Source organism: Notolepis coatsorum (assembly GCF_963971535.1).
Source record: "Notolepis coatsorum genome assembly, chromosome: 17".
Lineage (NCBI taxonomy): Eukaryota > Metazoa > Chordata > Actinopteri > Aulopiformes > Paralepididae > Notolepis > Notolepis coatsorum.
In genome coordinates this window covers 31,898,094-31,911,757 of record NC_140181.1, presented here as the reverse complement: position 1 = coordinate 31,911,757, position 13,664 = coordinate 31,898,094, and the positions used below count along the sequence as shown (strand labels likewise).

At 40.9% G+C, this 13,664-nt stretch overlaps 1 protein-coding gene across 1 annotated transcript in view; it reads right to left on the bottom strand.

Moving 5' to 3' along the window:
• The window catches only part of usp11 (ubiquitin specific peptidase 11), a 94,900-nt gene that overhangs the window by 52,702 nt on the left and 28,534 nt on the right, over window positions 1–13,664 (bottom strand). The window contains exons 2-5 of the mRNA XM_084332582.1: window positions 8,403–8,512; window positions 7,967–8,097; window positions 6,144–6,261; window positions 3,043–3,188 (exon numbers count right to left, since the gene is read on the bottom strand). Coding sequence (XP_084188708.1) covers window positions 3,043–3,188; window positions 6,144–6,261; window positions 7,967–8,097; window positions 8,403–8,512 — 505 coding nt within the window. The remainder of the gene's footprint in view (window positions 1–3,042; window positions 3,189–6,143; window positions 6,262–7,966; window positions 8,098–8,402; window positions 8,513–13,664) is intronic.

Sequence of the window (13,664 nt, the reverse complement as noted above, 5' to 3'; positions counted from 1 at the left end):
GGGTCTCAAATACAAGCCGGGTCTCTATTAATGGCCGGGTGCGCTCTTGAGCTAAGCAATTATAAGCCGGCCTCCTAATACAAGCCGGGTTACTAATATACTGAGCTGCATACTGAGCTAGTTACTTGATTTCACTTTGAAAACGTTGAAATGACCAGTGACCACCTGTAATTGCACTGTTTACTATTTCATACAGTACTTGGTTTCAATAAATGAACCCAGTACATTTTACTGGGTTCAAACTGACACAAAATGTTGATTTATTCATTATGATCCGTTTGAAAATTTGAAATATCCCTCTTATACAGGCCTCCTCCTAATACAAGCCTGGTACCCGCTACAGTTGAAACAAATACAAGCCGGGGTTACTATTAGAGGAATTACGGTAAATCAACTTTCTAATGAATATAACTAATCAGTTTCTTTTAATACTATAATATTAGTGTAGCCTAATCTTTATCTGCAACTGTGAATAAAAACCCCATTGGTTTAAACAGAATGAATAGGAAAAAAATATTTAAAATACAAATATATACCGGTAGGCTATATTATTATTATTATTATTTTTTTTTTGTATTGATCTTTTCCCCCCTCCATTTTCCTCCGATTTTCTCCCATCCCAATGTTAGTCGTATGCCAATTCCCAATCCCCTTCCTGGTCGCTGCGCACTTACCCCCCACAGTCATATCATCTGGGAGAGTGGAGGCTATCACGTGCTTCCTCCGACACACGTCCAGCCAATCAACCGCTTCTTTTCACCTGGCAGCGCGGATCCTCCCTGAGAGGGCGTAGCGTGTGGAAGGATCACATTATCCCACTCAGGTCCTATCCGCGCTTAGCAGGCGCCCCGACCGAACTGTAGGAGTCGCTGTTTACAACGACCCGGACCCACCCCGCCAGCTTCTCCCACCCTCTAATACAGCCAATTGTATTACCGGTAGTGTGAACGGCCAGCCAAGCTGGTGACAACCCCGGAGCTGTGAGCTGGATTCGAACAGGCGAATCCAGCTCACAGCTCCGGGGTTGGTGACGAACGCAATCTCCGCTACGCCACCTAACCGCCTATATTATTATTTTTTAATAAAAATTAAAAATTTTGAATGTTGATTTAGAATTCGAATGCCAACGTAACGAACGAAGGTTGGAACGTTCAGGCTCAGCCCTAATGTATGGTATATGTAATAATAAAGTATATTATATTTAGCTCCCATTTGAATAATATAGACATATGTCTAAAAACATGACATTCTTTAGAAGTCTTAAAATAAAATATGTTTAACTTAAATTAAAATAAATGTAAAAGCTCACCTATCCACGGCTAAACGGTAGGCAAGGCATCTTGTTTGAGAAATGCAGGTTTCAATCTATGTTGTTTAACAGTAACTTGTTCAGTCTTGTTCAAAAATGCGCTCTTCTGAGAGAATTGTTGAATAGATACACAAATGTTCTAGAATGTTCTATTATGACATCATACTGTGACATAGGGCAGACCTTCGATTTTTTTTTTGGAATTCTAAGCTTCAGGGCCGAGATTCGATTTTAATTCGAAGCTTCGTGATAAAAAAAATAAAGTAATTGTAATTTTTTTATATTTTTTTTATGTTGTGGGACTTGTACAGCACTTTCTTCAACTTTGTCAGTGCTGTAAAGTTTAAACCTTTTTAAATCTTAGACAAACGAAACACTTTGCTTTCATGAAAGCAAGGGGGGGTCGTTTATAATTCCTTGATAGTCAGTAATGGCTTTATTTAGTATGGGTTGATATATTGATCAGACTGATTGCAAACAAAGAAATGGACAATCAAGCTGAAAGTAACGTTAGTCTCCTCTTACCGTTCGCAGATGAGACTGGAGGAAAAATATCCCAATGGACCTATCTCAAACCCTGCCCTCTTTTCTTGATCCTCGAATCACAACTATCGCTTACCTCGGACAAACAAAGTTTGTTGTGATTGAAGGATCAAGAAAAGAGGGCAGGGTTTGAGATCTGCTAGATCCATTTCCATGACGCAATAAACGCCGAAATCATATCGATTTTTGCGTTTCGAAAGCGATCCAAATGCACTCGAGTGTATATTGATCCACGCCACAATATATCTCTGGCGGAGGAATTTCCTTGATGCACCGATCGCTACTTCCGGTTTGGCGTGAGTGTAACTCGCCCGACCATCCACAGGCGACGGTATTGAGGCGTTGCAATATCAGAACAGGGTCCGGCTACGATCCGGAGGGAGGCTGGATGAATTATGAATGCCATGGCGAAAAAATGAAATATTGATCCCAAACACGTGATACGCCGTTGTTGGCGTTCAACGCATGGCGGGCAATAACGATTTACGCCGTTCTTGGCGCACAATGTGTTAACAAAGAGAGGCAGAGTTGATTTTGCACCAAAAAGATTATTTTTTTTTTTTTTATTATATTCAAATTTTATTTTCATATTCGAATCCCATGCCCATCGAACGAAGCTTCGAAGTATTTAAGACAGCCCTACTACTAAGTAAGATGTATTTTCTACTAAATGAGATGTCTTCTCTACTAAATGAGATGTCTTCTCTACTAAATGAGATGCCATCTCTACTAAGTAGGATGTCTTTTCTAATAAATGAGATGGCTTCTCTACTAAATGAGATGTCTTCTCTACTAAATGAGATGCCATCTCTACTAAGTAAGATGTATTTTCTACTAAATGTGATGTCATCTCCACTAAATGATAGGAGAAGAGAGGTGAGGAGAGAATGGGAGCAGAGAGAAGAGGAGATGAGAGAAGGGGAGAGGAGAATAGTGGAGAGAAGAGAATATGATACGAGAGGGGAGATGAGGAGAAGAGAATAGAGAAGAGAATAAAAAAGAAGAGAAAAGAGAAGAAGGGGGCAGAGAAGAGAGAAAAAAGGAGAGGAGAGGAGAGGCGGAGAGGAGAAAAGAGAAAAGAAGAGGATAAGAGAGAAAAGAAGAGGATAAGAGAGGAGAGGATAAGAGAGAAGAGGAAAGGAGATGAGAGAAAGGGAGAGGGGAGGAGAGGAGAGGAGAGAGGTTCTCACCATGGCAGAGCTGAGACAGGCGTCTAGTACTGTGATGTGGACGTTCCTGAGACGGTCACAGCTGGTGTCAGAACTCTTCATCCACAGTCGGCACTCTGACCCCTCGGCCACTGAGAACTGTCTCAACATCACCTTCTGAATGGTGTCTATGGAACACACACAATATTATCTACTCATATTGAGCCAAATGCTTCAGAACTCATTGGACGGCGCTTCACAGTACAGATGGACAATTACCACGAAGCATACTGCAAAAGCAACCAAAGAGTTTTTTTTAACCTGTTAAACCCTGTTTTCCATCCTTGACGGTGAATAACACCATGCTAACAATGACCAAAAGCAAAAAGTCTCATTCAGCATCAAATATAGTAAAAAGATAAGCCTCCTCCGATACATGTGGAGTCGCCAGCCGCTTATTTTCACCTGGTACCTTGGTATCTAGGGAGTAGGGACATCTATGGACCTCAGGAAATGTATTCCCAGTGTGAGAAATATTGTGTCCGTTACTATGCTTTAGTAAATTGTAATGAATTATTATAAAATTATTATTATTTTCCATCTTTGACGGTGAATAACACCATGCTAACATTGACCAAAAGTAAAATATTGCCACTGAGTTAATTCAAGTGTACTAAAGATCTAAACCAGGACTCTACAGTGCGACTATTTCACTCGCCCCTAAAAATAGATGTGTGAAGTGGAAAAGTCCTTTAGGAGCACACTGTGCGAGTAATAGCTTTGCGTAGTGGGCGTGTCAAAGCACAATTGTCAGAGCAGAGCGGACGTTCAAATCTAGAAGCAATGGCATCTGGCTCTTCAGCCCTGCGTTTGACAGCTCAACTTCTCTCGCGAGTCGTGCTTTTTCTATGTGTAACGTAAATTCTGCAAGCAACGGGTCCAATGGTCTAACATGCTTTGCATCTTCGCCATTCTGGAATGCCCACGTTGCGCTAAAACATTAACTAATGTTAGCTGCTAACGCTAACTAAGCTATCCTTAGGAACACTCAGAGGCATCCAATAGTGAGGGAAGGGGGAGCCCCCCCCTCTCTCTCTGCTTGCTAACAATTATGATTCGATTCTTGAATTTCATTCAAAAGGAAGATATTAATCGACATTAGCTATAGTATATAGCTCAACAGCTGTAACAGAATAATTGTCTAATGATTGATTATTTACGTTTCAACAGCGTCAAAATATGAATTTAAATTATAATTAATTAAAGAATTGTATAAAGAATTTTCCATGTTCTGTCATCTAATAATATATTCCGTTACCTTTCCTATCGGTATCAAAGTCAAAATGTTGGTATTGTGACAACACTACAACATACAAAAGCAGCTGGACAACCTATATCCTTTGTGTCTAGTAGACATGCTAACGTGTGATTTTTAGGGGTGTAACGGTACACAAAAACCACGGTACGGTACGTACCTCGGTTTTGAAGTCAAGGTTCGGTACTGGTTTTTCGGTACAGTGGGGGACAGTTTGGCTTTCCATGTTCCACTCAGGGGTGTAGTGTGCAGTAACTAATTGTACTTGTAGGGCTGTCAACGAATATTCTATATTGAAATTAATAATCGACTTGTAATTTTTTTTTTTTTAATTATTATTATTATATTAGATTGTGGAAAAAACAGCACCCGGTGGGCGGTCGTTAGTGGTTAACATACCGTTGTATTTGTTCGGTACAAAAACACAGAACCGGACGACACAAGCCGCTAGCGATAGCAGCAATAATACTTCCGGAAAGACGTTTATTTTGTACATTCATTTTACATTTATTTGTACAATGTTGCATAGGCTACGCATGGATGTTGCAGAAGTATAAAGGCAGAGTGTCTGCAACATTGTTGCGTTGTCGATGTTGTGTCGCAGTCGCGTTGCTCGAGCATGTAGAGCCCTTTAGTATGCACACGCGCACACACATACATGCACGCAAGCACAGTATAATATGCAATTTGAAATATGAACATAGAATATTAGGCCTATAAATTACCTTATTATTACCTTATTATTATGGCCAAGTCATACATCTATGGATTGGCCCAAGTCTCCTCTTTACAATGGCAGAGTTGAATCTGGATTTAGTACCACCAAGCGCCCATTACAGGGCAACAAATACCGTGAATGAAATCTACTGTAAGTACAGTTACTTTTGTATAATGTCCATAGCTCCACCATTTCTTTACGGATTGAGACGCGTTTTTTCCCTAGACATTCACAGAAAGGTAAAGAAACAATATACGTTGTATTTTATGGCAATAACGTTAAACAAACGTAGTGCTGAAAATATACACGTTGACTGGTGTTTTGATAGGGTTAGGGTTTTTACTCTAGGCTACATTTGAAAAAGAAACGCAACATAACTTAATACAGACTGTATTGATCTATTTGTGCAACGTTAAATAAATCTCGGTCTGGTACCGATCGGGCTTAAGACAAAGAAGTGGGATGTTATGCAATGGCCAGGTCAATCGCCTGACCTGAATCTAATCGAGCATGCATTTCACTCGCTGAAGAGAAAAGTTTAAGGAAAATGCCCCAAGAACAAGCAGGAACTGAAGACAGTTGCAGTACAGGCCTGGCAGAGCATCACCAGGGACTAAACACAATCTGGTGATGTCTATGGGTTCCAGACTTCAGGATTTGCAACCAAGTATTAAAAATTACCATTTTATTTATAGTTTGTTAGTTTGTCCAATTACTTTTGGCTTAAAAAGGGGAGTGCACATGTAGAAACTGTTGTAATTCCTACATTGTTCATCTGATTTCGATGTATAATTAACACTGAAAGTCTGCAATTAAAGCACATCTTGGTTGCTTAATTTCAAGTCCATTGTGGTGGTGTACAGATGTGACGTGAGAAAAAAATTAAATAAACAGTGGCATATCGCCACAACACACACACACAAACAGTTATGCAATAATTTTGTACAAACTTTGCGGTGACTACATTGCACTAGCTATAGAGACCGTTTCAAACACAAACATTCTAATTTTGTCCAAGTTAGCTGACGGAATAAACGTGGGAACAAATCTATTCCCCTGGCAATGCACTTCCACTGAAAAGGTATATACATTACACACACACACACTTACGTATGCTGTCAGCACGGCTGAACTGGGCGGTGATGACATTGTCCATGTTGCTATGGAGACAGAGGAAGATCTCTACGGGGTACACCTCAACCTTCAGAGTGCTGGGCAGGTCCACCACCTGACACACACAAACACACAGCACACGCACAACACACACACATTCGTCAATTGAGGAGTAGTCTGAATCACAGGATATAGACTGTGGGTATAAGCATGTCATTGGCCAACTATTTCAGTTGGAAATTCTCCTCCCCTTCCTCTATCTGAGACACTATTTTGCAAGTAGTTTTGATGAATTGTCAATTGGAAATGTATCTTATTGCATGTCCCTCCTAGTTACACATACAGAGTCACTCACACACACACACACACACACACACACACACACACACACAGCATCATCATCATCAGAGAGGTCAGAATGTATAAGGGTGACTATTCTGATTTTGGCAGCTGATTTTGGCAGCTATTTGAATTTTTGTTTTAGTCATGTGTCAAATGCTCCTTTTTCATTTTCATCATAATTAGTCACCTTCATTTACTTTTAGTCAACTACAGGTCTGAGCATTTTAGTCTTAGTAAACTTTAGTCTCGATTTTGTCTTTTTTGTTTTAGTCTAGATTTAGTAGCAGAAAACGGATAAACACACGTCACATACACATTCCCTTTTGTCCGTTGAGTCGTACCGTAGATCGCTGACGTCACTTTAAACTTAAAATGGCGGCCTCCATCAGAGCATTCGGCTAACAACATTAGCTTAGCGAACCTGCCACTGCACTTCTATGTGCATAAAGTGTGCTAACAAAATATCACAGCCCCTAAGACTGGGAGCGTTCTAACTCTACTGAGCATGTACCCAACATTATATGAAAAATAAAAAGTAATTACGATGTTTTAGTGGAGATTCATTAACAACGTATACTAGGATCCATCTCACTCTGTGTTAGTACTCGTCTGTGTCTTTTCATACCAACATTACCTTTTTAAGTGAACATGGTCTTGTCCTTGTTGTATCCATGTGTAATGTTGATAGTAGTGGGTGTACACCGACGAAAGAGTATCTACAGGGGAGAGCAAGTCTGTGTCTGGGATATAGGTTCCAGGCTATTAGCTCTTCTCGCAGCCTAGCCATTCCCGGAAACGGAAATGGGAAATGCTGAAATAATAACGTGAATTATTCTAAAAGTTATAATTATTTTGTCTCATCTTGTTTTAGTCAACATAAATTAAGAGAGAATACGTCCTGGTTTTTGTAAACTACATTTTTGTGTCCTCAGTTGTGGTCAACGATATTTAATTAATTATTTAGTCACGTTAGTGTCACATGGTCGCCATTAACGTGACGTCACGTCTCGTTGCCGTCATGGGAAAAAGCTTCGTTGACGAACATATTTAGTCATAATTTTCGTTGACAAAATTAACACTGGATCATAGGTTTCTCACTACCTGCCTACGTACGTGAACTAAATCACATCTGACATCATATCTCCTCAAATGGGGATACCTGACCTATTACATCAACTCAATACTTATTGCCTATATTTATTGTAATGTATATTATGACTGATAGGGCATACAGACCCTCATCTGCACCTTTGTTTACAGTTTATTTTTCTATTATATATTTATATTCAGATTGAATTGTATTGCATATATTTATGTCTTTCAGTTTCTTCTATTACCCTCCCCATACCTGTGCCTCCCATCCCCTCTCCCCCATGCCGCTCGAATTTCCCCAAGGGGATCAATAAAGGAATATCTTATCTTAACTTGGTGGTCCTCGACATGACAGGAAAGTCAGAAAACCGCTGTTCCATACTGACCTTGCGCTCCAGAGCAGGCTGGTGGTCCACCATGCCATACCAGGTCAGGAGGCTGTGCCAGGCCTCAGCCGCCACCAGGATGAAGTCCTCGTTCTCCACCAGACGCTCCTTCAGGTGGTAGGAGTCCAGATCTGAGCAGAGGGGAACAAACACAGGGATGTTTTCATCGCAGACAGCATGGTGGTGCAGTGGTTACTTAGCACTGCCGCCTCACAGCGAGAAGGTCGGGGTCGGAACCCGACGAGGGGCCTTTCTGTGTGGAGTTTGTTCTACCAGGCATGGTACTCCGGTTTCCTCCCGCACCATAAATGAACTATACTTTAAACCTATTATCATCATCATCATCATCACTATCTAGGGTTGGGTATCGGTCACATTTGACCGTGGAATTTCTGGTACTTTACTCTCTGTAATAACAAAAATTAAACAGCCTCACCTTCAAACAGTTCTGTGTTGTCGATCTCTCCAGGGAAGGCTGAGGAGTTTTGGTCTCCCGTTTCTACGTACTCCTTCCATTGTTCATACCACCTCCGCTCTATCAGGTACCTGAGACAGAGAAACAAGCAACACTTCAGTATTAGATAGTGATGTACCATAGAGAAACAACCAACTCTTCAGTAGGGATGGGTACCGAATTCGGTACTTTTAAAAGGTACTTACCGAAACACGTCGATTCACGTATATATTTCCAATGTGGCCATTCAAGTGAAATTTTCACCAGACTTTGGTATTAACTCAGGGAATTCAGACAAAATCTAAACATTAAAGTCCATACATAAATAAATGTATGTGTAATAAAGTGGAATGACATAGGAAAAAAGTATTGAACACAATAACTGAAATTAATTCAAAACTTAGTGTAGAAGCCTTTGTTTGTAATGACAGCTCCAAGGATGATGTAACTAATCACCTGCAGTATTCAGGTGTGATTTTGGCCCATTCCTCTACTCAGATTGTCTTTAAATCTTGAAGATTGCGGAGGGGCCTCTTGCGAATCTGGATCTTCAGATGCTTCCATAAATGTTCAATTAGGTTTAGGTCAGGTGATTGACTGGGCCATTCCAACAAGTTAATTTTCTTTCTCTGAAATCAACTGCAAGTTTCCTTTGCTGTATGCTTTGGATTGTTGTCATGGTGGAAGGTCCACCCACATGTCATCCTCAGCATCCTGGTGGATGGCAGCAGGTTCATCTCAAGAATCTCTCTGTACATGGCTCCATTCATTGTTCCTTCAATGATATGAAGTCTGCCAGTACCAGGAGAGGAGAAGCAGCCCCACACCATGATACTTCCACCTCCAAACTTCACTGTTGATACTAGTGTTATTCGGGTAATGTGCACTGCCATTTCTCCTCCAAACATGGTGTGTTGTGTGACAGCCAGAAAGTAACATTTTGGTCTCATCTGACCAGAGTACATGCTCCCAGTAATTCACTGGCTTGTCCAAATGTTGTTAGGCAAACTTTAAACAAGCTTCAACATGTCTTTTTTTCAGTAGTGGAGTCTTGCGGGCTGAGCACGCACAGAGGCCATGGCGGTGGAGTGCATTGCCTATGGTCCTTTCTGTCACAGTTGTACCTGCTGCCTCCAAGTCTTTCTGGAGCTCTTTCCTAGTGGTCCATGGCTCTCTGGCTACTCTTCTAAGTATCCTTCTGACTCCCTGATCAGAAATGTTGCGAGGAGCACCTGTGCATGGCCGGTTGATGATGGAGTGATGTTGCTTCCACTTATGGATAATGCCCCCAATGGTGCTTACTGGAAGATTCTGAAGTTGTGAAATACGTCTTTAACCAATTCTATTTTCATGATTTGCAACTATCTGTTTGTGAAGGTCTTGAGAGCTCTTTGCTTTTACCCATCATTTGATGTTTCTTGTGTGGCACCTTGGTAACAAAACAAAAAACATTTTATAGCCCATCAATATATTCTAACCCAGTTGACATTATTAGCACAGTTAGGAGGTAGAGTTTCCTCCTAATTAGTTTTGGTTTTCAGCTAGTTCCTTGCCTTTCCTTGCTGTGGTGTACTGCTTTTTCTTAGTGTGTCCAACACTTTTTTCCCGTTTCATTCCACTTTATTACACATAACTTTATTTACATATGGACTTTAATGTTTAGATTTCTTGTCTGGATTTCTTGAGTTAATACAAACGTCTGGTGCAAATTTCGCTTGAATACGCTCATTGGAAATACATTTACTGAATAAAATGTTGATGTGTTCAATACTTATTTCCCCCATTGTAGAGATGTACCATAGAAAAATTACCAAGACAGCAGTATTAGCTAGAGATGTACCATAGAGAAACAACAAATGCTTCAGAATTAGATAGATATACCATAGAAAAACAACCAACAAAGCAGTATTAGATAGTGATGTACCATAGAAAAACAACCAACACAGCAGTAGGGCTGTCCCCGACTAAGGATTTGTATAGTCGACTTATAGTCGCCGAAATAAGCCGATAGTCAACTATTGCGTGCCAATACCCACTTCAATGATAGAGCTCTCATATTTGCGAACGCATAAACTATATCTTAAATTATGGCTATGTGTCTAATATGGCCGTCGCTTATCAATGACTTGTTTGCAGTCAACATTGTCGAAACGGATTTTTTTATTATTATTATTATTATTATTATTATTATTATTATTATTATTATTATTATTATTATCGGTTAATTTCCGTTTTATACCATTTTGAAAAACGCTCGTTTTCATGGAAGATGTTCTCCAAAAAGATTATTCCAATTCCTGATCGCCATTCCAAATATCGATAGCGTTTATTGATCCAACGCTGGGTACTGGAAACACACATTTTCCGCTGTTCTGAGGGTGGGCGATGACTTCGATCGTCTCCGGTTACATGTCTGACAAGTAAAATGTGGAAGCAGGACTTTTTTTTCTCCATGCGTTTCATTCAATCCAATCCAAAGGGGTGCAGTACCATCCGGAGAGACGATAGGGGGCGGTATTTTCCCTGTTCGAGTTCAGACAGATCCCCACTGGTAACGTGAGGCTAGATTGATGAAAAATGAATGGAAATCAATAATAATAAAAAACGATATCTCTCGTCATTGGCACTGAACAGTTGGCACGAACTAACGAGAAATCTCATCGTTGGCACTCAAAGTGTTAATGTCTGAAGGAGTCGACGGAAGGCTTCTTGTTATCTGCGAAAGCATGCAATTGGTCCACTGATGGATACATCTTGATATTTGTGAAATCCTCTTTCAGTGCCTCTGTGCCCGTTTTCTTAGGCAGTTAGCCTCTGGTATGCATGCCATTAGCGTTAGCCACGCTTCGACTAAGACAGGGGTCAGCAACCTTTACTATCAAAAGAGCCACTTTTCCCCCCTCCCACAAAATAAAATGCTCAGGGAGCCGCACAACCTATTTACCCTTAAAATGAAGATAACACAGTGTATAAGGTTTTATATATCCCCAAGCATACCCCACATTTAGCATAAAACGCCTGACAATTGCATACCCAAAGTCATTTGCGATTTATTATACTTTATACTTATAGCACACAGTTTGTTGCATTCATGGGATTATAAAGCAAAAAAAATACAAATTTGACTTTTTCTTGCTGTTTTTACCTGTTATAACAAAAGAAAACCTCAAACTCTTATGAAGAGGAGAAAAAATACTGGCTGTGTAGACCTATTTTTAAATAAAACACAGAAGAGACAAAACACTGGTGTCTATAGACCGACTTTGAAATAAAACCCTGAACTATTCAGGTATATTTGAGTCCTTCCCTTATTTGTGGAACATTTATAAAATAAAAAGTAGTCCACTTTGAAAAAAGACTACCATGTGTAGACCTACTTTGAAATAAAACACAAAAGGAGAAAAAACACGGGCATCCTCAGACTTCCTTTTTTTGGATTTATCCATGGTTAGCTTACTGGGGGGTCGGAAACTCAAGATTAGCCACTTGCAGACGGCAGGGAGAGGCGCGGGGTGTGACGTACTGTATATTTTAGTTGATGAAATATTTTTGTTGACTAAATATTTTAGTTGATGAAATATTTTTTCATTTCAGTGTCACAGTATGACATCGATCTCCAAAATAAAAGTAAAGGGAGCCGCAGCTGATTGGCTAAAGAGCCGCAGGTTGCCAACCCCTGGACTAAGAGGTTGGCAGTCGACTACGGCTCCTTTCGATCGATTAGTCGACTATTCGACTAATGGGGGTCAGCCCTACACAGCAGTATTAGATAGAGCTGTACCATAGAAAAACAACCAACTCTTCAATACTAGATAGAGATGTACCATAGAAAAACAATAGTTTTGTTTAGTTGCTGTTTTTTTCCCACCATGGTCGATTTGTTTTGCTTTTGATGGTAAGCACGTCAGGTCACATGGCACCTTTGCATGGCGTTATTTCAGTCTGACTTGTCAAGTCATGCACTGCAATTGATAAATAATACCGTAGGGATGCACCGATCCGACTTTTTCAGTCCCAATACCGATACCTGGGCTTTGGGTATCGGCCGATACAGAGTACCGATCCGATACCCATTGTTCAATTAATAAACTGTATGCCTCACTCTCACTGTGTGGAAGAGACTGGGATCATTATTTTGTGCAAGGCAACATCAGGCTTGACATAAAACATTACTTTCCTAACTTAGTGAAACAAAATGTCACAAATTAACACAGATATAAATGTACTGAATTGTTATTTATTATAATTTTTTTTGTCTACTTTTTCTCCGCATTTTCAATTTTTTCTCCCATCCCTATTTCGTATCATCCAATTCTACCCTCCCCTGTCTCGAACGTTGTTAGACCATGCCTCCCACTGGTCGGCTGCAATGTGGACCAAGCCTTGCATCACGTGTCCCCTCCGGTACACGAGGAGGCAGCTGTCGCATCTTTTCACCTGTACAGCGCGATCTCTCAGTGGCGAGGAGTAACGCGTGGGAGGCTCACGCTGCCCCTGTTGCTTCCCGATTCTGCTGTACAGGCGCACCAACCGACCTGTAGGAGTCGCTGTCCACAACGTCCGATCCCCACCCACCGGCTTTCCCACTCCCTAATACTGCCAATTGTATTAGTATGAACGACCGGCCAAGCCGGAAGCAACGCCGAGAGCTGGGCTCGAGCGCCTTGCCCACTTCGCCGCCCTATTTATTATATTATTATTTTAAGAAATCCGAATATTATTATTTATTTTTTATACCTGATCCTCATGAGGTCTGGAGGGTCAGAGGTCTGGAGGGTCAGAGGTCTGGAGGGTCAGAGAGGTCTGGAGGGTCAAAGAGGTCTGGAGAGTCAGAGAGGTCTGGAGAGTCAGAGAGGTCTGGAGGGTCAGAGGAGGGCTGGGCGATATCGATAACAATATCATATCACTCGATTTAAAAAAATCTAGTCTATCTGTTGTGAAGGGCCAGATTAAAGCTGAGAATCTACATTTGTTTTATATACATTGTATATTATTTATATATACACGTTATATCCCTTTAAGCCTGCGTGTAAATCATAGTAATATTCACTTTCCTTATGCATAATGCCCCCTGACGGCGGCGCCAGGCAGTCTCGCACTCAGACAGGTGCAAGGGGCGAGTTTGGGGCAAGTCAGGACATGCCCTTGGCAGTGTATTGATTCCGGGCAAGTGGTTAGGTTTGGAATTATAAGTATATATGCTGGCGCAGGTGCGCACAGCAGCAGTTCGTCTAAACAAGTTAG